Consider the following 27,098-nt stretch of genomic DNA (forward strand, 5'->3'; position numbering starts at 1 on the left):
GCTAAGTGCTAGCACTTAACAGCACTTAGTCCGCTGCATCACCAAGGTTCTTAAATCTTAAAGTTTGAACCTACCTAGAATGCATGAAACTTTCTGAATGTAGATATTTATCTTTTCTTCTCTAATTTTAACAATTTTCTATATAATTGTGATGACTTACTTAATGCTTACAAGTGGTTCTCCAGTTACAACAGCAATTGGGAGTGGAATTTCCATCACTAAGTGACACAGTCATAAAGCATGACATCACATGACTACATTGCTTAGCAACAGCAATCCTGGAAGACCCAGTTACCATTGTAACCCCAGAACTCTGTAGGGCATCAAATGGGAAGAGGTGGAGTCCCAGGTAAGGAGGCCAGTGGGTACATGGGTGTTGTAGGGGCAAGGGGGCACTGCAGGCAGGCATAATGAAGCATGTGCCATGCACATGTTGTGCGTGGGGGAGAGTGCCATGGGAAATGAGCCATAGCAGGCAAAAAAGAAGTGGGAGTGGGAGTAGCTTCAGGCATCCTGCCAGCTTCTTCATTGACTTACTTGTGGCAAGCTAGCAGAAAATCTTTATATTGCAATCATGTGACCAAAGCTTGCTGCAGCTCGTGGAACTTCGACCACCATTTTAACTTTGAATGCTTGCTCAATAATAGTTGTCACTCAAGGCCTACTTGAATTAGATATTTTCATATTAATTAAATATTAATTAAATCATGTGATCTATATAAACTATAAAACTATTTTTATTTATGCTGTTATTGGGTGTAAAAATATTAAATAATAACAACATTAACCATTAAGTACATGTATAATTGTAAAACTTAGGTTTTTGTATAGCTATTAGAGTTCCCCATTAGTACTGAACCAATATCCTTAAGATTATTTTGAAGATGATGGAATCATTTAATTGGTGAAAGATTACATTATTGCCCAAAATATTGTTGGAAAATCCTTGATTGCCCACACAAAACCAACAATTCCATATGAGGTGAACTAGCTTTGTATATGTTTTTTTTTAATTCAATAAAAATATTTTAAAAAAAGAAAGAAAAGAAAAAATCAGTCCACCATCTTCAGAGATCAATGGTAAAATCACATGCAGATCAGAAGATCATATCAGGTGAGTGATCACAATATCCTATCATCTTCAGGTCACATTTCTAATGTGAAAGTACCAGTAGGTAAAGTATATGATCACCTGCATGGATTGCACCAGATATCAGTAATGACCCGCCTCTGTCATCTTCAAGACAAATTCCACTCTTAAGGCAGTATGAGATTGAAATTTTCCAGCCCTATCAATCTGGAATCATGCTAATAAGATTCAGAAGCTCAGTTATGGATAAAAGCAAAAATAGGCCAATAAAAACCACACCCAGTTTCATCTAATGGTTAATATAATGGTTATATATTCATCATGAGTTTTTCATGCAATATAGAAAACATCTTCTTAAGGTTATGAAATCAGTAAAGTCTATGAAATAATATTGTAATCTGTATGTGCAAGTACAAATCTCCATATAAATCACAAAAGTTCTGACAGCCTAAATTAAGAGGGAGAAAAGGCTTATTGCTCAAATTAGAAATATTTTATTTATGAAAAATCATGCAACAATGTATCAATCTATTCATTTCTATTTATTTTTCTATCCTGAATGATTTAAATATCCCTGAGGTGTTGGTGTATTACAGTACAATTCACAGCACAAGTAATAGGAATTTTATCAACTAAACAATGTGCAACAGTGTACACTATGAATATTTATTTTAAATGCCTATATAGGATAGGTTCTTGCTGTAAGAAATCCATGAATTACAGCATTTAAGTACAGAATGTGATGAACCAGACTTGCAAATCAGAAAATGAATATTAATGAAATGCTATATATAAAAGACATGATTAGTGGGTTCATATTCTTCAGAATTATATTTAAGAAAAGTTGAAGTGAAACATATTAGAATTGTAGGCAAAAATATATGCTTCATTTAGAGAGATACTCTGAGCTTTTTGTTTTCAGTCTGATGTTCCTTTTTGCAATAACCAACTTCTTATTTAAAATAAATCTTTGTGGAACAGAAGTATGTAATGTTTATGATTTGGTAGATAATTAGAACAGCTACTGATAGAACTTTATTTCATTAATCTATCTATTGGAATAAATTGAATTTTCTAAGTTCTACTTGTATAGTAGCATGGACTTGGAAGTGATTATGGATTTTCCCTTCATTAGTTTCAGATTTGTATTTGATGTCAACTAATCTCCCTGTGAGTTCTGGTAGCCAGACCTATTGGTGGAATAATGCAACTTTAACACCACCATGGCCTCATTCCAGACAATCATAATAATAATTTCTATCACAAAGCTGTTTTTCCTTTTTTCAAGATAGACTATATTTGATCATTCACAATATTAGTTTAGTTTAGTTTAATGCAATTTATATTCTGCCCTATCTCCAATGGACTCAGGGCAGCTCACAACAATAAAATGCACAATTGCACATTAAAACAATATAAAATTAAAAGTCCAAATTAAAACAATTTAAAATCTATTTAAAATCTATTAAGAAAACCCTCCCATCAGTCCAGGCTGCAAAACAGCCAGGTCTTCAAATCACAGCGGAACGAGCGAAGGTCAGGGGCCATCCGGAGCTCCAAAGGAAGTTGGTTCCAAAGGTTGAGTGCGCCCACAGAGAAAGCTCTCCCCCTGGGGGTCGCCAGCCGACATTGGCTGACGGCACCCTGAGGAGGCCCTGTCTGTGGGAACGCACCGGGCGATTGGAGATTGTTGCTGGCTGCAGGGGGTCCTACAAATATCCTGGGCCTAGGCCATGAAGGGCTTTATAGGTAATAACCAGCACCTTGAACCTCACCCAAAGGGCAACCGGTAGCCAATGCAGGTTGCGCAGGAGGGGTGTAACATGGGAGTGTCGGGACACTCCCATCACAACCCGTGCGGCCGCATTCTGCACCAGTTGAAGCCTTTGAGTGGTTGTCAAGGGCAGCCCTAGGTAGAGAGTGTTGCAGTAGTCAAGACAGGAGGTTACCAGTGCATGAGTAACAGTGCTTAGGGCATCTTGGTCCAAGTAAGGGCACAGCTGGCGCACAAGGCAAACCTGGGCAAATGCCCCCCTGGTCATGGTCATTACATGATTTTCCAGAAACAACCGTGAATCCAGAAGCACACCCAAGTTGCAGGCCCTATCCACAGGGGGTAACACCCCCGCTGGTCAACGATGCAATATCTCGATTGGACCCAGATGCTGGTACCCGCAGCCATTCGGTCTTGGCAGGGTTGAGTCGGAGCCTGTTCCTCCCCATCCAGGTCCGTACCGCTTCCAGGCAATGGGACATCACGTCGAGGGCATCACTAGGCTGGTTCAGGGTGGATATAAAAAGCTGGGTATCATCAGCATACTGATGATACTGCACCCCGAAACCACAGATGATCTCCCCAAGTGGCTTCATATAGATGTTGAACAGGAGAGGCGAGAGGACCGACCCCTGGGGCACCCCACAAGCGAGGGGCCTCATAGCCAATCTCTGCCCCCCTGCCAACACCGCTTGCGTATGGCCCGAGAGATAGGAGGAGAACCACTGTAGAACACTCCCAACCCCTCGAGTCGTCGCAGCAGGATACCATGGTCGATGGTATCAAAAGCCGCCGAAAGATCCAAGAGGACCAGAACAGAGGAGTGTCCCCTGTCCCGAGCCCTCCAGAGATCATCCACAAGTGCGACCAATGCCATCTCCATGCTGTATCCCGGCCTGAAGCCTGATTGGTATGGATCCAGGTAGTCTGTATCCTCCAGGGCCAACGGGAGATGCTGAGCCACCACGCTCTCAACAACCTTCGCAACAAAGCGAAGGTTGGAGACCGGATGAAAGTTATTCAATATGGTTGGATCCAAGGCAGGCTTCTTGAGGAGGGGTCTCACCACCACCTCCTTCAGGGCAGCGGGGAAGATTCCCTGCCCCAAATTATTGTATTATGATACAAAAACAAACAGAGGTCTGGAAATGTAAAGCCTGCCACTGCAGTAATATCACATCACCCTCCATCCTTTAAACAGGCCACTGAAACATAGTGCAGCCACAGAATCTAAAGATATCAGATCTGCACTGTAAAAATTGAGATGGCCATTGAATGGCAGCAAAGACATCTCAAAACCAGAACATTACTCATAATCTGATTGACTATAGTTAAGAAGCTTACTATTTTGTAGCTACCGGTACTTATCATGTTCAGCTTTCATTGTGGTGTTCTTGCTTACTTGCTTACTTTGCTTTTTAATATTTCTTATAATTTTTAACCTTATAATAATTTGCAAATCTTGGGGTTATATCAATTTTTCCCTTTTGTGTGTTGTTACTATCTAGGGTTGATAAAATCAATAAAGATGAACAAACTCAGTGTACTAAGGGAATATGCAATTACAATAAATGAACAACAGCTTGGAATCTAATCGGCCACCTGAGATTGAAATTTATTTTTTTTTATTAGCAGCATTCATTGTGACCATTGGTACCATATTAGATTGTTGTCAAGCAATTAGTAGTTAAATTAATGATTGATATACATATGGAACCATTTTCATTGGAAAGATTTCTTTTAGTGGTGAAGTCCCAGTGTGAATTCTCCAACCAAACTAGTTCTTAATATTAGAATTTAACTAGACTTTGTCTGATGCCATGCCAAGCAGTCTTTGATCCTACTTGTAAATGACAAGATGAACAGAATTTATTTAAACTGTTTTAACTGCCCAATATTAATAGAGTTGGTTGCTTATAATCACAAATATTAATTTTAAAATGTAATTTAAAATGTTAATGAAAATAAATGTATTGGGGAAATTTTCATTATTATATTAAATAAAGAATACTGTAATACATAAACAATAAATGCTGATAATAATAATGGCTTGCTAGGGTTTTAAAATGCTTTCATATATTCTGCTATATGACTATCCAACTCCCCTTTAGAATTTCCCAGAAATATTAATGAACAGAATTTTCAAGAAAGAAACCAGGGTGCTAAATTTGTATCAACTCTGAAAATATTTTAGTACTATCAACAAATATACATTCACACCTTGTAGAATTATTATAATAAATTGTTTTGAGAAAATGGTGAATTAAGATACAATCAGGCAAATTTGATTTTCATGTTTATACTCCATTATGATTCACAACATATTGAATCTAAATGGGGGGGGGGATGATGTATTTCTATGTTGTTTTATTTATAATACATGAGTAAAGGCTGCCCTCTTTTGATAAATTTTAATTCATAAAGTTTATATGTTTAATATTCTGAATAGGTTTTATATGTAGGAAAATATTTAAAAATACAGTTTAATAGCATTCCTGGGAAGCAATGTATAAGAGCCAGTAGTAGTGGGGAAGGTGCTATCTAGAAACTAGGAAACCATTAATTCTAGGCCTGTTTTCAGTATGAAAGCTGGTTGGGTGACTTTAGTCATTCTCTCTCCGCCCAACCTACTGTACAAGGTTGTTGTTATGGAAGAAAATAAAAGGCTATCCCATCGGCTTTACATGGATGATCTGAAGCTGTATGGAAAAACACCATCCGAAATAGAATCATTGCTGAATATATAGAAGATGCCAAGATATTGCAATGGAATTTGGTCTGGAGAAATGTGCTATATTAACAGGAAAAATATCAAATGAAATGAAAACTCCCCTTCAAAAGTTACTTTATATTTACTTAAAACTAAAGGTTTACCTTGCTTTAGATCCAAACTTCACCATCTTTATATAAATCAATAGGACTGAATTAAGTTGCAGTAAATAAGAACATTTAGTTTCAGCTGATCTAAGCAAATACCCTGCTTGTATTTTCTAACACAGAAAGTGAGCTTACCTTAGAATTTGAACAATTTGCAACTTATAATATATGAAACATGAAAATGCAGGCTTTTGAGTAATACTGTAGTGGGAAAATGGATTAACATAGTGATAACAGTACTACCTATAAATTCTGGGAGCTGAAGTTCATGCAACTTTCTAATTCTGGGAGGTGAAGTTCATTTATCACAAAATTGCCAAACTTGAAAAATATTGCCTTAGCCTATACAAATGTCCTTCACATGAAGAACATGACACCAATATAGTTTCCTTCTAAACTAGCTAATATAATACAATGTTTCTTCCTACTTCTCTTATGAAAACATTTTATATCCAAGTAGATTTAAACTATATTTGTATTCACTAAGGATAGTGACATCTTGAATTTATTTGCCGTAATGCTGTCAATCTCTATTTCACTCTGCAAATTTCATAAATGACAAAAATAAACGTTTCCAAATCTTTCTAAGCCTTCTATCATAAAAATGCAAAACAGCTTATACTTCTTATTACAAGTATGTGCTAATGAGGTCTCTTTGTCATTGCTGCAATAAACTAGCTGCATATTTTTAATTTACTCCTGGGATAAATTTTTGTTGGATGAACAGGCACCTTCTAATACTGTTAAAATCAGACTAATATAAACAAACACAAAATTAATTAAATCTAAGGATTGCTGCCAAATTCTAATTTGTGGATGAAATTCATTGGGATGAAGATGAGACTGCTTTCCAGATTTTGTCATGCTTCAATTTGGTTTTCCTCATGAGTTCTGCACTAATAATCCCATCTAATGTTCCAGCCTCTAAAGAGCTATTAAAGCCAAACCTTCACAAAAGTAAAATGCACATCTTGAAAATTGGTAGTTGAAAGATACATGCAAGTTTCATCCAAGAAATTATTGCTGAAAAGCCTAGTGCCAGAGCAATATTCTTTTCATTATCCTTATTTAAATTTTTAAATCCTAAAATTTATATAGTGCTGGCACATTTTAACTTGCCCATAATTTTTGATACAAGTTGTTGGCAGGATGCTTATTTTATATTTATAGTCTTGTATGCCACTTGCTTTTTTGTCATACAATGGATTTTTTCAGAGATTTTCTCAGGCAAAAGTACAGTCCAGACTTTATAATTATTCAATATTCCAAAATACCCATCAAAACATTTTGCTCCATTGCTAATTAACAATAAAAAAATATTATCTTGTAGCTCCCACAAATGTCAAACATTCACGGTACCACTGTCACGTTTCCTCTTTTAAAAAATCTCCAAACACCATTTTCCCATGAGAATTCTTCTTCTAATTAATAAAAATTATACTTCAAAGTCTATCTGGATACCTTAATCCTCTCTTAACTTCTCAGAATTCATACTCTAAGCATATCCAGAACTTTTAAAATAATATTCAATAAATTCTTTCTTCAAGGAGAAGGAAACTCGCCTGCAAATACAGTAAAAAATTTCCAGTGTGAAGAGTATAATCAATCCAAAGTAATGAAGGAAAATAACCCAAAAAGTGATTAAGAAATGAAGTTCTTATGCTTTTTGTCCTTAAAAAGCTATATGTCTGGTGTGGAAAAACCAGGTCCACATGAAAAGATTCAAATTGACTGAAAGCCTATGAAGAGGAATCTTCTCAACTAATGGTCAGCACCTGATGAAAGTTAGATAAGGATCAACAACAATCAAAGGGAACTCTCAGCCACTCTATTCATAAGCAGATTGCAATTCTTGATATCTATCATGAGAAGCAGCTGCTGTTTGATTCACATTTTCCCCCTTAGATCTATTTTCTTCAAGAAATGGCCCAGAGTGATCCACTGTGAATCTTCACTGTCCATTTCCCTTTATACTTACTTTTCTCATGTACTTATATACTGTACATTTTTAAACTGTGCCAGATCTTTAGCTGGTCAGTTTAAATATTTCAACTATATATATTTTTTTCTCACTTTGCTCTTGCTTCTGGTAAAATCCTCCATCCATAATCATGGATTCATTTTGTAGACCTGTGTCTGCTTGCTCTAAACTCAAAGGTTATTCCTTGTGCTAGCATTAGGGGGAGTCTTATTCAAATTTCCTAGAATTTTATTCATATCCTGAATAGTAGACATTGCTTCTATTGCTTACAATTTTAAAATTATGTTTAAATGGAAATCCCTCTGAATTCCCATCTTTATCAACAGTTATGTTGGAGGCTTGATTAATTTTGTCTCTAGTACCTTCATTAAGAAAATTATTATATCCTTGTTTTTCAACTTCACAAGTCTGTACATGTCCTTTCACACAAATGTAAATCTGTGAAGACATTGTTCAGTTTCAGTATAATAGCATATGTTTATTGTATTTAGGGGGTTTTTTTTGCTGTTAACTCTAATGGAAAAGTTGCTTGATCTATGCTCAAAACTCAAAGCTAATTTCAACAACAGATATTAGTGTACCATATCTATCTAGGCATGTATCAATCTGTGTGGGTTTGTGTGTGTGTGTGTGTGTGTGTGTGATCTATATGTGCATATGTGTATATCTATAGCAGGCAATGACACTGACAATTGTCGGATTCACAAATAATACTAAACATAAAACAAATAACAATGGTAAGATTTGCACAGCACAGCAAGTACACCACCAAATAAAAGTTTTAGAGAATAGTGCAGTATACAGGACCATAATGGCAGTTAGAAGAGAAAGCAAAAATAAAAAATGGTTCAATTTTTTGCTTTGTGTTATCAGTGAGTGATGGTCCCATCACAATGGATTTATCTTTTAAAATTGCTATGGAGATCTTTGAAAGAAACATACATAAAATATATATAACATTTGTATTAATTATAAAGGTATTTGTCATTATTTGCTCTATGATTTAATAAATATTTTATTTAAATTAATATTAAAGTTCACATGCTAAATAATATCTATCATTATATAGCCCAGTTATTCACCTGTTAAGAGGTAGATACTTTCTTATGCATATGAACAATATGCACAAATTTGCAAATAGTTAGCAGCTACACCTATTGAACATGCAAAGATGGTTTTCAGAAGATATCAAATAATTTTGTTGCTTAGAGGCTTGAGTGATGCTACCAAGAGATTGGCTGTAATAAATGGTTTGTTTGTGTTTTAGGATCAATAAGATGAGCTAAACCGTAGCTTCTGTATTTTGGATATTTACAAATTATGCTGCATCTGTTTCATAAAGCATATTATTAGATTGATTCAATTTCAGTTTCTATTTAGCAAGTTATTACCAGCCTATGGGTGTCATTATGAACTGTGATCCTCCCATTAATGAGTATCCTTGTTCATGTGCCCAAATGCTGGTTTGAACCTATTTCTCTAAACTGTAGCATTTCATATTCATATAATAAGATATTAGATCTGTCAAATATAAAAGCATTGGCACATATATTTTAATGTACTATGATCCTGCATTTAGTGATGAAGTTATTACTGTTAATTTCAATGGTATGTCAGCATCATTGTGCATAAGACTGAAATCGAAATCTTCTCAAAAAATAATTCACAGCTGAGTGCTTGTCAACTAGAAATTGATTGCTAACATATGCAACTAGGCACATGAAAAATATTTGAATTTCTTTTAAAAGTTCATTTGTGATCTTCAGAGGTAGTCATAAAATTGGCAAATTAAATGTCTTGAAGGAAGCCAATTAAACTTGTTACCAGTTCATGTTGCTCTCTTTAATTTCTTGCATACAATATCCTGAAATAATCAATTGTCCTGCATATTTATCTCATAGCATGGGATAGGTGTAAAAGTTGTTTCAACATTTTCCACAAGTATTAAATCATATCTGCATAACTGGATCCTGTACAGAGAGAAGAAAATATACAATTTTAAAAAGTGTATTTTATTGTTATTGTCCATAAGTAATATTCATCCTGTATTTAACCAGTGTTTTTAAGAGAAACCAGGACCGATTTTCAGTGTATTACCAATATAATACAGCATAATATATGATAGTAGATTCATCTCCCCCCACCCCCACTCTCTGTTCCCTACAATCTTTTTTACTAGTCTTATTAATTTATTTTCTTTGTTCTCTTTTTCCTTGTTTGTTGTATTCTATTATTTTACATTTACTTTCTTTAAACTTCCTTTTTATTTCTTTGTATTTTATGGCAAGATAGGCAGCAAATAAATTTAACGATGACAACAACAACAACAACAACAACAATAATAATAATATACTAAACCATGTCCAAAACAGATGGGAATAAATTTTAATCTTATTTATTCCTGTACCTTTAATTGTTTTACCTTTTGATATGATTATCCAAAGTTATTTTTTAAAATCCATATTGTACTCTTTCCAAATCGTATATAAAGACATATGAAAACACTGGTCTGTACATTCTCAGAAATGCTTTCCCCCACAAATCTTTTAGAGTAAAAGCCACTGCTCTTTGCAAAAGTCTTTAGGTATCACTCAATAGCCAAACCTATTAGATAGGTAAAGCTCAGCTGTGGATACTCGTCCACAGCTAAGTGTTAATAGTTTAGATATGTGTACCTTAATCACAAGCTATCTGGTACACATTTCAGAACTTTTTTTAATAAATTAAGTGTCGGAACAATTATTTTATTGCATAACCAATTATTTTATTGCATATGCTGAATAATATTAAGGGAAATCAATTCTGGGAAAAAGCATTTCTGTTTCAAGCAAAATAAATTTTTAACCAGCTACTAATTTCTATATAATATGCACCAGTCTTTATTTGAGAAGTGATTTCCATGACTGTTCCTGAGAGGGAGCAACCAATACAACTATACATTCTCTATCAATATAATCAAGAATTCTTGCAGATGTAGTTCTGCTTTTTCGGCCCCACTGTATATACAGGAAAAAGATTATTTTTAGCATGCCTACACTCACATGGCAGACACTGTACTGAAAATATTCCCCTCAGATGCAGTTTTAGCAAATTCTGTACTTATTTTCTGCTTCAGTTTTCAGAAACAGTGCCTTCAATTAAAACTATTCTGTCATCTGTAAGTGCTATCATTGAGCAACAGGATTTGTGGTTCAGCTCTTTTCCTAAATTCTTTTTCCAGATCATGAAGCTATCACAAAATGACAATCTGTGTTACCTTTCTGGATGTGAGAGAGATTTTAATCTCATTTTGAGAACTCTAAGCTTGTACTTGGGGCCCACTGTACTCCTTGTAGAAAATGTCAAAGCAATTGCTGAAATGTTTCCAAAATCCAGATAAAATCCAGCAAGTATTTTTGTTTGCCTATATTGTTGAAATACAGCGGCATCGCTAAAGAAGAAAAAACAAAATTATTCAATGTATGCCTCTTTATAAAATAAGACTCAATGTGTTGTGCAATGGGTTCCAAACATCTTTAAAAAACAAACCAGAATAGAATATAGAAATGACTACAAACCTTGGTCCAGGCAGAAGCAGCAGGAAATATATTTTGACAACTGGATTCTCAAATATTTCCAGTACAGATTGTAACAGCACTGTGGACTGATCTACGAAATGTCTTATTATACCTTAAGGCTGCTCGGCTGAAGGCTGAACAAGCAAAATTAGCCATTTATTTGTCCACAAGAGATCAGAAGACAAGAAAAGACATGTACCACCATCTTTGCTGCAGCAGGATTGTGCCTATCAAAAACTTCTCCTTTTGAATTACCTAGTACATATACTGTAAGGTAGGCAGACAGCTATGGCTATCAGCACTGGCTTTTGGTATCAGTCTGTTGAAAAATAACCATGAAGTGAAGGAAGTAGCTTGCAATGACCGCTTCCAGCCTCCTACACCACCTACTTTCTTATTCTTCCTTTGGCACTGCTACATTTATATTTCCACTGAACACTGAAATAAGTAGTTTTTCTACTTAATCCAGCCTTTGAATGCACCCTCTTTTATAAAGAATTTTACTATTATTATAAATACCTTGTATTTATATACACAATAGCAATTTCTGAATTTGCATGTACTGATATAAATTTATGCAAATTGAATGCAAACTCTCTCTTTTTCTCCCTCCTGTTGTCTTCCTTCCCTCCCCTTCCCCTCCTCTCTTTCCTGATATATATTAAGCAGGTAGCAAAAATAAACAGCATAATTAGAAAACAGAAAGAAAATCTGACTGAAATAGTATTCTCTCAACTTTGTATTCTGCATCTTACATTCCAAGATCAGGGGGCTCTACTCACAGTCACTCATGCCTCATGGTTGGACTATTGCAATGTGGTCTACATGAGGCAGTCCATGAAGAACATTTGGAAGTGTCAGCTACTGCAGAATGCAGAATGCAATAGAGCAGGCAGTTATGTGTTTCCGTACAAACACATGTTTATGCTTTTGTTTGGCAAGCTGCATTGTTAACCAATCTGTTTCTAAATTCAATTCAAGGTGCACATTTTGATGTTTAAAGCTCTACATGGATTATTTGAAGGACTGCCTTTCTCAGATTATATCTATCCATCCCAAACATATTGTATAATTTTGTATCCCACCCAGAGTAATTTGATTATGAGGTTGGCAGCTATATAAATAAGACTAATAAATAGCATACACACAATTTGGCCTTTTTAGTCACACTAGAATTGGCTCCAAAAATAATTTTGTGATTAAGAACTACATCAAAGGGTGGGGAATTCCAAAGGTTGGGAGAGTAGGAACAAAGAAAATATAGTCACAGTCATGTAATGTCCCATTTTGCATCCGCTTCACTTAACGATAGAGCTACTGGTTCCAACTATGGTTGCTAACGAAGGACTACCTCTATTATGATTTTTTCTTTACATATTAACTTTCAAATTTCCATTCCAATCCAAAAGTCATTTATCAATTACTCATTTTATTAAACTTTGTTGAAACTAGTTCTAATTATAGCTGATACTATTTTGCATAAAGAATACCAAAATGAATAAATATATCTCACCTATTAATTCTGGATTCTATTGTATTTCCTGAATTATCTGTTATTTTGATATTTATGAAACCACTCCTAGTGCTTTTATTCCATGTAATAATATCCAAAGAATAATGATACACTGTGGGAGATAGAAAAATTTTTTAATTTTATTTTGATTTATTTTCCTCTTTTTCAGAATGGAAAAGAAGAATCCTGGAAAACGGACTTGAGTTTATAGAGCAAAGCCAGAAAGTTATACATCAAGAGAATACTGAAAATGTTCCCAGGCTAGAATGTCAGAATAATGTATACATTTCAGAGCTAGCTGCATCATAGTAGGTAACAGCTTCATGCTAAGACATTTTATTGAAAAATGTACCTCTTTTAGCAGCAACCTTTTTTTTATTATACTGAGATTGATCAAAATACCCCATTAATGGCAAGATGGAGCAAGGTGAAATAGCAGGTAACATTATTATGCTCTAATTAATCATGACATAAATCTTATATTTGATGCCCTTATAAATTAGCAAATGATATGGATGTCTTTTGCTATATATTCTGGATTTTTTCTTGTTTTTGTTCTATATTCTATAGTTGCTGTACTTACTAGGAAAATATTTTTTAAAATTACTCATTCTGTATTACATTTATGATAGTAAATGTAGAACATAGTCATATTTCCTAAGAATGAGACATTCAGGCACTTCATTTCCACAGCATTCTGGAAAGATAGATCATTATATAAAATATATTGTATACAACATAAGGAAAATAGTCTTCTACAACAGGCATTTAAACAACTGATCTGAACTCTATATGGATTCTTACAATGAATTAGATTTCATTGAATTCAGCTAAATTTAGTATTAAAATTCTTTTGAATTCTTTTTCAAATTTAAATTATCACTTGCTACTAAATATCTCTTGTATTTTGCCTTTAAAAACCATGCAGGTTTTTTTGTTGGGTTCACAATTATCAGTAAAATTCTATATGCAAAGCAAAAAGTATAGCATTACTTTTATCATATCCAAAATAGCCAAATAGTCAATATAACACTTTCCTGGCCATATAACACCCATATATTGCCTGCTTCCTAGACGAGAGAGAGAGAGTGACTGGCCCAAAGTCAACCAGCTGGCTTTGCAAGACTAGAACTCACGGTCTCCCAGTTTCTAATCTCTACAGTTTTTTGTGCAGTTAACCACTGCACAAAACTGACTACAGTATATTGTGATATCGCACAATAGAATAAATGGAAATCTGGTTTGCAATATGAAATGTTTCAAATAATATAATGCTTTTGTATTTAACTTAAATATGGCGCTCTAAGGAGTTACATAAAGGATTCCAAAGCAGATCCATCTTTTAGTCATGTCAGTCAGCCAGAATTAATGATTTTCCTAATACTGAACTATTATCTCTGCTTCAAGTTCTGCTAAGACCTTGAATGTAGTTATTTAATTATCAATTGAAAACATCAACACAGAATACAATACAGAAACACACACAGCTCTATTTGTAAGAGACACTAGTACAGATCTCATATGGACCTTTTATAATGCATGGTAGTAAATATTTACTAAATTCTCTGTTTCATTATACTTCTTTTCTTGACATTCACTTTGTTATTATCTAATATAAATCCATCTCTTTCTCATTTTTTATCAGCTCATTTGTCATCCTTTACTAGGTTGCCCAGATAATTTCCTGTTTTTAACATTTTTCTTCAAGCACATAGATCTTTTCAGCATTATACTATTTCATAAATAAAACTGTAATAAAAAAACTAAGTTTAATCGAGTATATGTCAAGTTATCTGGACAGTAAAATGCACTTGGTTTTTTTCCTCCTATCTCTTTCCATAGCAGGAAAAAAAAAGAAAGCTGAAGTAGATGCATGGAAAATAGTTAATGACTTACTGCAAAATGGGTCTTTGTCTGAAGTATCAAAGTAAGCTGTTGTCATGGGAAGATTCTTTTCAAGTAAATGATCCTTCCATTTATCAGCATAATATCCTGGAATTGAAATATATTAAATACAAAATAAACAAACAAATGCAAAACATACTAAAGATATTTTATTTTATGATGCTCCATGAAATTAACTTTCTCAGAATATAATAAAAATATTTAAGTGTTACAGTTCTATACCAGAAGACAAAAGTTCTGTTAGTTATGAGAAGTTATCAGCTAGATTTTAAGTGAAGCTCTTGATTAACTCTTTTGCAAATTTACCATAGTAATAATGTTATATTAAGCAATAGCTTCAGACAGCACACTGACCTAGCAGCAGAAGCATTGCTATTGCAGGCAGGAAGGCAGGCAATTGATTTTTGATTGGTAAAGCAATTAGACCATAAATCAACGTGCCATATTCTACTCTTTTCATAAGTTAGAAGTTGTTGGGAGGGCAAGTGATTGATTAGTACTGCATGGCTGAAAGAGAAGCTAAACCTTTTCCATTTTAGAAATGTTATGAATAAACAAAGTAAATAAATATATTGGATTGTGTGCTCTGTTTTGTCTGTTTGAGCTTAACAAACCTGCTCACAATCTCACTTATCTAGTTTTAGAAAGATCCCACATAATACTATGAATTAGTTGAAAGCTATGAAGAAATGAAATTTGAATAAGGAAAAGAAAGTAGTATAGAAATTCATCTGAAAGTATGAGTGCTTTTTTAATGATTCATTCAGCAAGCAAACTGACTGATCAGGTTTATATTACAACATCATGGATGGCAGTAATGAAATGACAACTAGATCAAGCATTCTGTCAGTGCACATAGATAATTTGCATGTGTTATTATTGGTCTCTTCATTTGAGCAGCTAAACAAATATACAGAAATAACAGCATTCAAACAAGCTATGGTCCTAAGCCAGTTTAAAGTATTATTACTCCTGATCTATTTTTCTAATTTTCTTTTCAGAAAAGCAGAAGTAATCTGTGTTAGTAAACTGTTCTTTCAGCTGTGATTTATAATATTAGGATTTCTGGTTTAATATGAAGTAAAATATGACCAAGGTGCAACAAAGTCCCCCTGGGTTTTTACAATCAACAGAGAGAGCCAAAACAATTTTTGATCAGAATGACAGAATATTTAATAATGTAAGTTTCATCAGCCATTCCTCACGTAAAATATATCTAGAATATGTAAATAGTATAAATCCATTTAATGGATCCTAGCTTCTATTCACATAATGCAAAATGTCTTCAGGAAGGGAATCTGCCTACTATAGCTGAAGGCTATAGCTGAAGGCTATAGCTGCTGGATGCAGCTTGGTCATGTACCGGTAGGACTTCAAGTACTCATACACCTTGCAAGTAAAATATGACACCAAATCAGTGTGTTTATTTGTATATTTAAGAATTAATACTTAATTCTTTTAAAGCATAATGATAGTGATTTTAAAAAATGTATTTTTTTTGCATGATGATTTACAAATAGTGCACCTGTTTCATTTTTATTTCTTTTAGGATATATTTCAGGCATCTACATATATATTTTTTAATTCATTTGCAACAGGAAACTTTAGAGATATCCAGTTCTCTTAAGCTATCTTTCACTCTTATGGTGGTGTGATATGGAGGCTTCCAGTTTTGGAAATAAATTTTAAGATTCCATCAAGTCTCCCAGCTTAAAAATTACAATTTCTGACTCTTCCTTTGGAGTAAAATTAACCATGAAGAACTCGGTTTCCACAATAGCCAAATTGACATTCACCCTTTGATTCTGATGCAGTATCAGAAACATATGGGTAAAACCTTATTGTACATTGCTTGAAATGGAAGAAATATGGAACATATACGTTTTCTTCTATGAAGAAAATAATTCTCAACTTTTTCCTCATCCTGTTACGTGTAGGAACAACAGAATATGATGACATCTAAAACACACCAAAATAACTCAATACTTTTACTGTGAAGTAGTGCTATTGCTAAGTATATAAGTCTAAGTGCTATTGCTATTGTGAGATATTACAACATTTTCTTTGCCTAAAATCTTATGTATTTTGGAAAGATAATGTCAAGTTTAAAAACAGTTAGTAATGATAACTTGATGTTTTGGAATTTCCATTCTCAGCATCATTGTTATTCCCTCATCACGTGCACCAGGGATCACCTACAATACATTCAAATACTAACCTAAAAATAAATGTGTAGAACCTGAAAATAATAATTGTAGTTAATGGAAAAACTTTCTTGGTAATTGTTTCTACATGTCTTTTTTTTAAATGAAGTTAACAGCTAAGAAATAGTTGGGAATGTTTTATAAATAATTCAGAAAGCTGAGTTTGAAAATTAAGATATCTGCTTATCTTTTACTCCCATCTAAGAAGGGCTAATCCTGTTTAAGACACAGATAGCCTAATGATTTATTGGGAGATATTTTATTTTATTTCTTTATTTGTATCCTGTCTTTTTACAAATAACTCCAGGTAGCAAACATATCTAACACACCTTCCTCCTTCTATTTCCCCCACGAGAACAGCTGTGAGGTGATTTAAACTGAGGGGATGACTGGGCCAGCTGGCTTTCATGGCTAAGGCGGCACTTGAACTCACAATCTCCTGCTTTCCAGCCTGGTGCTTTAAGCATTAGACCAAACTGGCTCTACTAGAAACTGGAGATGAGAGTTAAATGAAGATATCTTGTGCAGCGCAGTGACTTTGGTACTATATTCATCTTTAATATAATATTTATATAATATTTGTTCTAAAGTTTAAAACAGACAAAAACATACATGACTCTAGTTTTCTTTCTGCCAAATAAACTGGATAGCTTTATTCCTAGAATTTTTCACTGTATCAGATTTAAAAAGCATTACATTACAATGTTCTGTATACTGTAGAATGCCATCAAAAAAAGTCTCCATAAAATATTATCTGAAACACATTACACTTACCTACTATTGGGCATGGAAGCGATTTAAAATTACAGCTCACACATTTTCCATTCCTGTAATCCTTATACGATTCACAAGGATATGCAGTTATATCACAGTTATGTTGTAAAGATGACATATACAAAAAAACAGATCTCTGATGATCACATTTGAAATAAGATGATCCTAGAAGAATCAAAAAGTAAACTCAAGGCTATGTAATTATGTTCTGTTTTTCACAAAATAGAATAGCAGCAGCATTTCAAAATTAGCAGTAGTTGCTAGTTAATACTTGAATGGGAGACTCCCCAGAAACTCCTAACTATAGCTTAAACTGGGATTATATTAAATTACATTCTGGAAAAAACATTTCTACACAGCTACCAAAAAATCCAGCACAGATCTCCCCTTAAAACAGAGTAGAGAATGACTCTTTGCCTTTTACTTCATGACTATTTTCTGCAGTTAAGTCCCCTATTCTTCCTTTTCCCTTCTCGAGTTGCTTATTTTGCTCTCCCAACATTTTCCAAGCAAGGTCCAAACAAGAATACCTAGAGATTTTGTACAAATTGATTTCTAACCATGTGTTCTAACCAGGGGTGGGTTCCTCTTACCTTTATTACTGGTTCTTCTGCGCATACCCAGATCACCAATGATGTCATTGTGCCAGGAGGGTGGAGCCTCTTTCCGGTTTTACTACCGGTTCTATAGAACCAGACAGAACCGGGAGCAACCCACCACTGGTTCTAACTACAATAGGGCTTTCTGTCCTTCCTGGGCAAAAAAGGAAACTTACTCATATTTTAAAATTTAAATCCTAGTATAAGCCTGAACAATCTAGATTTAGCACTCAAGAGCAGGATTCAATGAACAGTTTAAAAGCATACTAAAAATTACTGAATGGGTAAATCTGATTCTATACAAAATTGTAATTTTTTTAAAAAAAGTACACTAACATAATTGCCTTCATGAATGAATGAATGACTTCACTACAATTAAACCCTTCAACAAATTCCTGTAATAATTAATTCATCTATATTTACCACTAAGTATTGTCTTTGGACATCCAGGCTGATCTATTCCTCCATTTGGATAGAAATCAATGTTTCCTAAAGACTCCTTGAGACCAAAACCTAACAATGAAATACATAGTGAAGAAAAAATAAATAAACCATCTTAACCAATACTCCTGCCCACAAAAAATTAGAGCTTAATCTCTCACATATTTGTAAAAGCATTAAAAGTAATAAAAATTTAAATAATAGCATTAAGATATCAAAGAGCTAAGGATGTGTATTACTAAAACACTGATATTTATAATGATCATTAATCTACATCACAGGAATTCTAAACGTTTCATTGAAATTAGTCATAAAATAAGGAACTGATCGCTTCAAGGAGCTTAGTTAGGAGATGAAAATGGAATCTACAAGCATCAAGGTGATGTCCTAATATTTTCTCAAATATTTGCTCAAATGATGAATTTACTTTCAAATTTGTAATTTTATATCTTAGCTGTAATCTTATATAAAAGGGAATTTCCTTTTAAATGTCAATGCTAAATTGATTTTTTCCCTTTGTTGTTAATATTTTTAAAAGAACTTTAATATCTTACTGTAGACAACACCATCATGAGTTTAAACAATACTTTTTGAACTGAAAAACAGGATTTTTAAACAAATATTATAATGTGGGGTTTATCCTCTGTTCATAATTAGGATTATTACTAAACCCACTGGCATTATTAGTTGGCTTAAAGTGTCTAATGAACTTAAACAATTTATACCTGCTGTAAGAAATATATTTTGAATTGATATTTTAAAAAATAGCTGCTCCAATGTGGAACTGTAGTTTAGAAAATAACTTTTTCTGTATCAGGAAAGTCTGCAATTCAGAGACAAATGAAAAAGTTCTGACTGCATTTTTGCCAAATCTTTAAGCACAAGCCTTTTAGCATATCCTAAATACCTATTTGAATTCCAGTCATAATAATTGCATACATCCTGGCCAAAAGTATGTATTTTGAGATGGAACTTATTCTCTCATAAATATGTACAGATTCTAGTGGAATCATACCAGGAAGTGAAGTGGGGTGAGAGGGAATCATTCAAACACAGAATGCTCAAGATCCAAATGTGTAATAATTACCATCAGTATCAGAATGAATGACATCCACAAACTGGGCATCAGTATGATCCAGTCTCTCATCAGCCAGCTTTTTGGCAAATAATGGACCTGCTGGGTCAAGACCTAAAGAGCAGATTCAAAGCAGACCTCATAGGAAAAATATGCAAGCATTGTTTAAATGTAATTACTATAAGTAACACAATATTAACAACAAAACAAAGTCATTATTTAGAGGATAGGTAAACTTCTCATTAGCCCTCCCCTTCCTAACAGTCTAAATCTTAAATATAGTGGCAGCAATCTAATTAATATATACGTATGGAGATATTACTAAGGAGACACTAAGGAAAAAGACAAGTTGCAATTTTACATGGAAAGTTTTTACAATGTGCACACTGATAGAAACATCATGTTAGAAAGCATGACATAACATCATTTTATGAAGAGATTAAAGGTTTGTTCAGCAATCAGGAACTTAGGTCCAAGTTACCTCCATTGGTTTCACATTACACTACAGCCTAATTTACAGAGATACAGCCTAATTTAAAGGATATTTTCATTTAAACCAATGCACTGATGTCTCTAACAAACTATAGTAATGTATTAAATAGCAGATATTTGGAGGGTTTTCTTGGCCATTTCTCTGAGCCATTAGTCAAGTACAGTTTGTGAACTTGTGATATATATCGCCATTGTGAAAAGCCCTAAAACTGGCAAGCAGGCATAGCAATGTCTAGAGCAGATCATACATCTCTCAAACAACATTCCTGTGCTTTTCTTGTTAATAGAAATGTGTAGTGACATTGCTCAGTTGCAGAATAGTTGTTTTTGTTTTCATTTGTAAAAGAGTGTGAAAATAGATTCCAATTGCAATACTTTATATGAAAGAATTCTGCTATAAAACATGCTCCAAACTTGCAAAATCTAGCCAGCTTCTAAAATTCAACCTGGAAGAACTGTTTGAAGTTTATTCAGTTTGTAAGCCTCACCTGTAATTCTTCCAATTTTCCCATTATATTTCTTCCCAACAAATCCAGCTATATGAGCCCCAAGACTTACACCAATCATATAAATAGAATTAGCAGCAACACCATTTTCCTGTGGGGGGAAGTTATGGAAAGAGGGTTATAGAAATGTAAATCATAGAATATTTATATAATTAGGAAATTCAACAGAATTTATTCTAGTTCCTTACATTCCCATCCTGCCAATATGTTATACTGTATATCCAAAGATTTTAAAGAACAATTAAATAACTTCAGAATAAAAATATGAAACTGCAGCAGTAAGGCCAAGTCTATTGCATATTTCATCTCAGAAATGTGCTGTGTTAGTTTATAAATAAAACCATAACACATCAATATGACCTCATTTTCCCCCCTTACACACTACAACAGATTGAGGTAAATTTTGTGATAGTACCACATAGATTACATCCTATCCAGAAGCACTCCAAATCATCATCAGCTCATGGAGAACAGCAGAGATATTTGTAAGTGGCATAAGGATTTGCACATTTCACTGTATGTAGTTGAACACAAATGAATTGTTTTTGGAAAAAGAAAATGAAATGCTACTGTTATAATCTAATCCTGATTAGTGATTGTGCATGTATAATAAATTAATTTGTATCGTAAAGTGGAAAAAAAGCTTTCAGAAAAGTAGAGCTTGATTTCTAATACAAGGAAATGAAACAGTCTACACAAAGAAATTTGTATCTATGTATTTCAGTAAAGTAATTCTGATTCGATAATGTGGAGTTAGCCTTCTATGGCATTGCCAACAAGGCTGCCATCTGAAATTAAATTATTCCTTGGAAACCTAGGAACAACTACAACATGGTAGTAAGTGCTATATATACAGACATATAATTTATGAATCTTGTTACATTTTAACATTTTTCATGGTTGGAGTTTTCAAGTTTCCCAGCCATAAAAGAAGCTAAAGTTTTTAACACCCAACATCACTTAGCTATGCTCAGTCTATTCACATTATTTTTCTATCATAATAAAATTCTATGACAGTCATTTCAGAACTTCACAAACATAAAGCAGACACAACTGATGTTTGCAGTTTGGAGACTAATTTTTATTTTATGTGTTTTATTTTAAAACACATTTTATTTATAAATAAGTGAAAATAACGTCCACATGTTACTCTTGCAATGATCACACATCTACAGTTTGCACAACCATTTAGAAATGGCATGTAACAGAACAGATTGATTTATTTATATCCTACTTTTAGTATTTTTACAAATAACCCAAATTGGTGCACATATCCAACACACCTTCCTCCTCCTATTGTCCCCACAACAATGCCCTTGTGGCCCAAGGTCACCCAGGTGGCTTTCATGGCTAATGTGGGACTAGAACTCAAAATCTTCTGGGTTCTATTCTAGTACCTTAACCACTAGACCAAATATACTTTATACTGTAGTTGTATAAGCATTGCTCATAACAGTCTGAATACATGCTCATGCATTTTCCACAAGAATACAAAAGCATTGTATATAAAGTAGATAATGATCCCCTATTATAGCCCAGAACTCTCTATTTTTACAAGAAATAACAATGAATATACAGTACAATCAACCTGATAGAGTTAACTGGGCAAGTAGATGAATCTTTCTCTAATGTCAGTATTATATATAACTTTCTTACCAACATTTGATCAATAAGATGTGTTAAACTGGGTACTACATTCTTCGCACTAGAAACAGCACTAAAATAATTCACTGTTGTTGCACCCCGATTCCAATCTACTATAATGATGTTGAAGTCTTGTTTTTCAAGCAGAAGATTTTTAATTGTATCAATCCATATTGGAGGAGAACCTGTAAATCTATACCCATGGATGATAACGACAATATTCTTGGTTACATTAAAATGTGTAGAAGTTGTTATATTATGTTCATCAAGAAGCTCAGCACAGTCTTTATTTCTTCGTGTGTACAAAAGCAGTTTCACCTTCAGATCTGTGCCAATCACAGCATTGCCAAAATTAAGATCTGTGAATTTAGGACATTCTTGACCTAAATTTGTAAAATATAAATAAAAGAAACATTTGATCAATATGATTTTTAAAGATCACATTGCATTGCATTTTTCTGCAAGACATTTATGGAATCTTAAATAAGAATATTTTATTTAACTTCACCAACACAATAAATTCATATCAGAATTCCTGGTTTATAAAAGACCAAATCTAAGTACAAATTTTATGCTGAAAAGAGATAAATCAGACATAATTGGGCTGAGTTCATCCAATTATTCTTTGTTTATCCTTTTTTTAAAATTAAATTTCAAAAACTTATAAAATACTACAGAATAACATCATTATTAACAAAAAAAAATGCTCTTAGCAATTTTAGGTCTCTTAAAAATTGTTTAACAGGCTTTAAGGATTAGATCCAGGATTTTGAAAACACTTAATTTATTCTGTTTGTTCTGGGTGAAAGCAATTCTGATTTGTTGATTCCAGAACATGATTTGAAAGAATTGAGTTCAGCCCCCTCATTACCTAGCATGGGAAACACATACAAGAATAAACAGGTATAACTCTTAAAAAAATAAAAAGTTCCACAGAAATGCTCAAATCTTTGGCATGAGGACTGAATAAACTGTCAAGAAGTATCTGATGTTAATGAATTGTCAAGTAACCTTATCTTCTCTAGAATTTAACTGAATGTTTTGGGTTTTTTTATTTTTCTAAAGAAGAAAACCTTGTGAAATTGCTACTGATGACATGCAGAGTCTTGCATCTTCATCATTAATAGTAAAGATTGTTTTGGAATGTTCTCTCTCTGGTAGTACAATAATAGCTCTTGTAGTCTGCAGTCTACCGACCTTTCCACACTTACCCCCATGAGAAAAAAACAACAAAACTCCTTCCATAGGGCTTTTTCAAATCAGAAATCATGGACAATTGCAGAATGACACAAGGTGTGTAAGTACAACAGTTTTCCCCAGTGCTACAACAATACAATAACTTCAAAAGCACCACTGAAAAAGTTCCAGTGCAACCAAGACTATCACAAGCGTAGCACCTCTTGGTTGTTATCTAAAACATCTTTTTCAGGTGTCTGTGCAAACTTGAAAAATGATGTAGCTGCTTTAACAACTGGTTTAATTTCTCTTGTGGTTGCTTTAATTAGTAGTGCAGTAGAATGGTGATGTGCTCTCTTGACATCTGAAGCACATATGAATCTTAGGCAGAACTTTACTAAACTCTGGTTATATTTTACAAAATATTTCAAAAGCTTTTTTTCCTTTCTATGGCTATAATTAGGTTTACATTTACTATCTATTATCGAGGGCATACAAATATGAGTTAAATAAAACATAGGAACAGATTAAAAATCAGTTTCCAGATTTTTTCTTATTTTATTCAGAAACAACAACAAAAAATATACCGTTTGGATATAAACCAAGCCTTGTCAGAGCAAGGCAAGATAAGTTTCACCAGCTACAAGTTTGTCAATTTTTTGTCATTCTTTAGCAGTTTCCCATTTCTCAACTAATGTAAAAATACTAAGCAAGGTTTTTGTAAAAATGTGATAAGATGTATGCCTAACGTGTGTGTATGGCCTGCAGGGGCCTAATTACTAGTATTACTCTTATTTAATACTATACGTTTGAGAAAAAAAAGCTTTTGCTACTGACTGATACTCAGACTCTCAGGATCAAAAATTCATTAATAATCTGCTGGCTCTTTAACAGGCAAACATCTTCCATCATTTTCAACGGTAGTCCCAGATCATCTAATCAAGCATACTACAATATAGCTTTTCTTTAGCACTCTTCTACTCAGGATGCCTTTGAGGATAGTTGCTCAGACGATTTTACCAACCAACTTTCTCTGTATACTACTACAACTTTTGTTTCTGTAATCTTCAATTGGTTAAAACAGTGCATCATAGGGCAATATTTTTGAACCAAGATACCTCAAATGGGTACCTCAAATTTTATAAAACATTTAATGATGTAAAAATTATCATAAAACAATAATGCAGCATAATATAAAATGTCATAAAACATTTCCTGTGCCAATGTTCAACATGGGTTATTTTTATTCTTCCCAACACTTGCTCCAAAATTCACATAGCTTAAGGGATCCATGTGTAGTTAACATCAAAGCATGGCTACTGCTGGTTTATTACACTGCCATTTAGACAAATTAGCTCTGTAATATAGTACTGCTGTGGAAACCTAACTTTTATATACTTAAGCTGTGCTAGTATTTATAGCAGGAGGGGTCAGGTGTTAAAGCCAAAGGTCATTTTTACTTTTACTTCAGCCTTTCCCCTTGCAATTTCTGTTCAAATAAGATAATACCTTGAGGCTAAACATGAATACAAGACAGCCTGACAGTTAAAGGCTGCATTTGGACATAAATTAGTCTTCTAGCTTAACCTATGCCATTATGCTAATATAAATCAACAGCAATACAAAATTTCACAATGCTTTTCAATTAATTCTGTGAATCAAGCATGATTCTACCCTGAATAGGGATTACAGGTTCATAAAAGGGGAGATTTTATTTTATTTATGATTTATTATAATAATGCGTACACTACCCTAAAAACAAGCCTCAATATACTCAGTATAATCTAGCTTTGACTAAATTCCTAATTATAAGTCTTTTACATAATATAAACTAATGAACATGTTACATCTTCTCTAATGTCTTCAGTCACATGTAACATAGTTTAATGAATAAGACATAATTGATTAGACTCAGAAAAGTAAGCAGTATGGTTTACAAATCAAAAGGATAGATAAGTTCATATAACTGTCCTTATCTTGGGGTAGGGTATCGATTCAAATTAATGAATAGTGACAGCAGTACTCATAAGTACATAACACAATGCTCAACATGTTAAGTCCAAACCAATAATATGGTTTAGTACATTGTGAATCTAGTGAATAACTTTTCAAGCTTACAGTATGTCCTTTTAACTCAAGATATTAGAAAATGTAACACCTTCTCCATGCTTCTGATCTAATACTGTAAAACCTATTGCATTAAACTGAAATAATGAAACCATATAGAATTAATCTGACAACAAATCTTTATATAGAGGTTCAAATATCTTGAATTGTTCTACATTAAAAAACCTTTTAACTCTATTCAGAAGTGTTTTTACTTCAAGTTTCATACTAGTATTTAAGGCAATGATTCATTATTTCTTTTTAAAATTTGAGTATCTTATGTTTATGATAAAATGTTCAGAGGTAACATTCCAGGCTTTCTTACCTGCTCTCGCACAGTATGCCACAAAACAAATGAAAAAACACAACCTCAACATTGGGAGTATTCGGAAAGCAGCATGCAATAGAAAGGATGGTACTGCTATTTCCTTGTAACATGTTGATTTTTGCTTAAATTAAACGTCACCACAGGCGTGGTACACTGAAGGAAATACTTGGCAGATTAAAGTCCAGTCTTAGAGTTTTTGCAACCTACAGCTCCTCCTCCCAATTTAAATAGGCGAGGCAGTTTCTTTTCCTGAGGAGTTGTATATCTTTTAAATCACAAAAAGTTCTTTCCTCCAGATTCTCAAAATCAGATTTTATACTGCCTTTTACAGTACTTGATCTGCTGTGAACAGGCAATATTTTGTGCCATTTAAAGAGTACAGGAAGATATAATAATTTCCATTTACAAAAATAATTGATTTCATTTAATTATTGAATGTTTTTTGAACATCTACACATTTTAATACTCAAAATATAAAAGATGATATAGATATTTGCAACATTAGCAATTTGGCAATTTAGCTCCCCCCCCCTTGAATAATACAATGGTTCCTTATTTTCAAAAAAGCTTGTGGTTTTCTCCTTTAATATTATTTAAGTCTGACATGAGTAATATAAGCTTACTACCTAAGAATTTAGGTATTCCAATTAACATGACATAAGTACTAAAACCAAGAATGATAGAACAGATCATTATGTTGCTTTCCCCCTTACAATTCACAGTAATATAGTAAGTCTTGATGCTTTATTTTTTTATCTTCTTGTTTTGAAATGATTATCGTTGTTTTATTTATTTTATCATTGTTCCACTGATTAATTCTTCTAACTGTCAGGAAATTTCTCCTTAGTTCTAAGTTGCCTCTCTCCTTGATTAGTTTCCTCTCATTCTTGTTCTACCCTCAGGTGCTTTGGAGAATAGTTTGACTCCCTCTTCTTTGTGGCAACCCCTGAAATATCAGAATACTATCGTGTCGCTCCTAATCCTTCTTTTCATCAGACTAGACATATCCAGTTTCAGCAACCATTCTTTATGTGTTTTATCCTTGTCCCCTAATCA

At 33.5% G+C, this 27,098-nt stretch overlaps 1 protein-coding gene and 1 long non-coding RNA gene across 4 annotated transcripts in view; one reads left to right on the forward strand and one right to left on the reverse strand.

The window, feature by feature from the left end:
• LOC117668508 (uncharacterized) overlaps nucleotides 1–14,840 on the forward strand; it is a 34,387-nt gene extending 19,547 nt beyond the window's left edge. For 2 of the 3 annotated variants that reach the window (XR_015734456.1, XR_004592306.3), the window contains exons 2-3: nucleotides 12,962–13,231; nucleotides 14,635–14,840. This is a non-coding gene — a long non-coding RNA (uncharacterized LOC117668508). Of the gene's footprint in view, nucleotides 1–307; nucleotides 350–12,961; nucleotides 13,232–14,634 lie in introns of those variants that run through there. The other variant, XR_015734455.1, reaches the window with a different exon arrangement.
• LIPI (lipase I) lies at nucleotides 9,254–26,106 on the reverse strand. Its single transcript, XM_034421864.3, has 10 exons — nucleotides 26,040–26,106; nucleotides 22,445–22,815; nucleotides 20,771–20,879; nucleotides 19,803–19,904; nucleotides 18,698–18,787; nucleotides 17,676–17,840; nucleotides 14,689–14,784; nucleotides 12,793–12,904; nucleotides 10,979–11,152; nucleotides 9,254–9,692 (listed from the first exon to the last, which is right to left on the reverse strand). Exons 1-10 carry the CDS (start codon nucleotides 26,089–26,091, stop codon nucleotides 9,596–9,598), a joined length of 1,368 nt encoding a protein of 455 aa, XP_034277755.2. The 5' UTR covers nucleotides 26,092–26,106; the 3' UTR covers nucleotides 9,254–9,595.
• Nucleotides 26,107–27,098: the final 992 nt, after the last annotated feature.

This window comes from Pantherophis guttatus, chromosome 5 (assembly GCF_059756535.1).
Source record: "Pantherophis guttatus breed Tessera chromosome 5, ASM5975653v1, whole genome shotgun sequence".
Classification (NCBI taxonomy): Eukaryota; Metazoa; Chordata; class Lepidosauria; order Squamata; family Colubridae; genus Pantherophis; species Pantherophis guttatus.

Excerpts from the sequence above, each read along its gene's own strand:
- LIPI (XM_034421864.3), bottom strand. The coding sequence starts at position 26,091 with ATGTTGAGGTTGTGTTTTTTCATTTGTTTTGTGGCATACTGTGCGAGA. Across the intron at positions 12,905-14,688 it reads AGACAAAGACCCATTTTGCA|TGTATCATTATTCTTTGGAT; the intron begins GTAAGTCATTAA and ends TATCTCCCACAG. Across the intron at positions 11,153-12,792 it reads ATAGAATCCAGAATTAATAG|CGATGCCGCTGTATTTCAAC; the intron begins GTGAGATATATT and ends TTTCTTCTTTAG.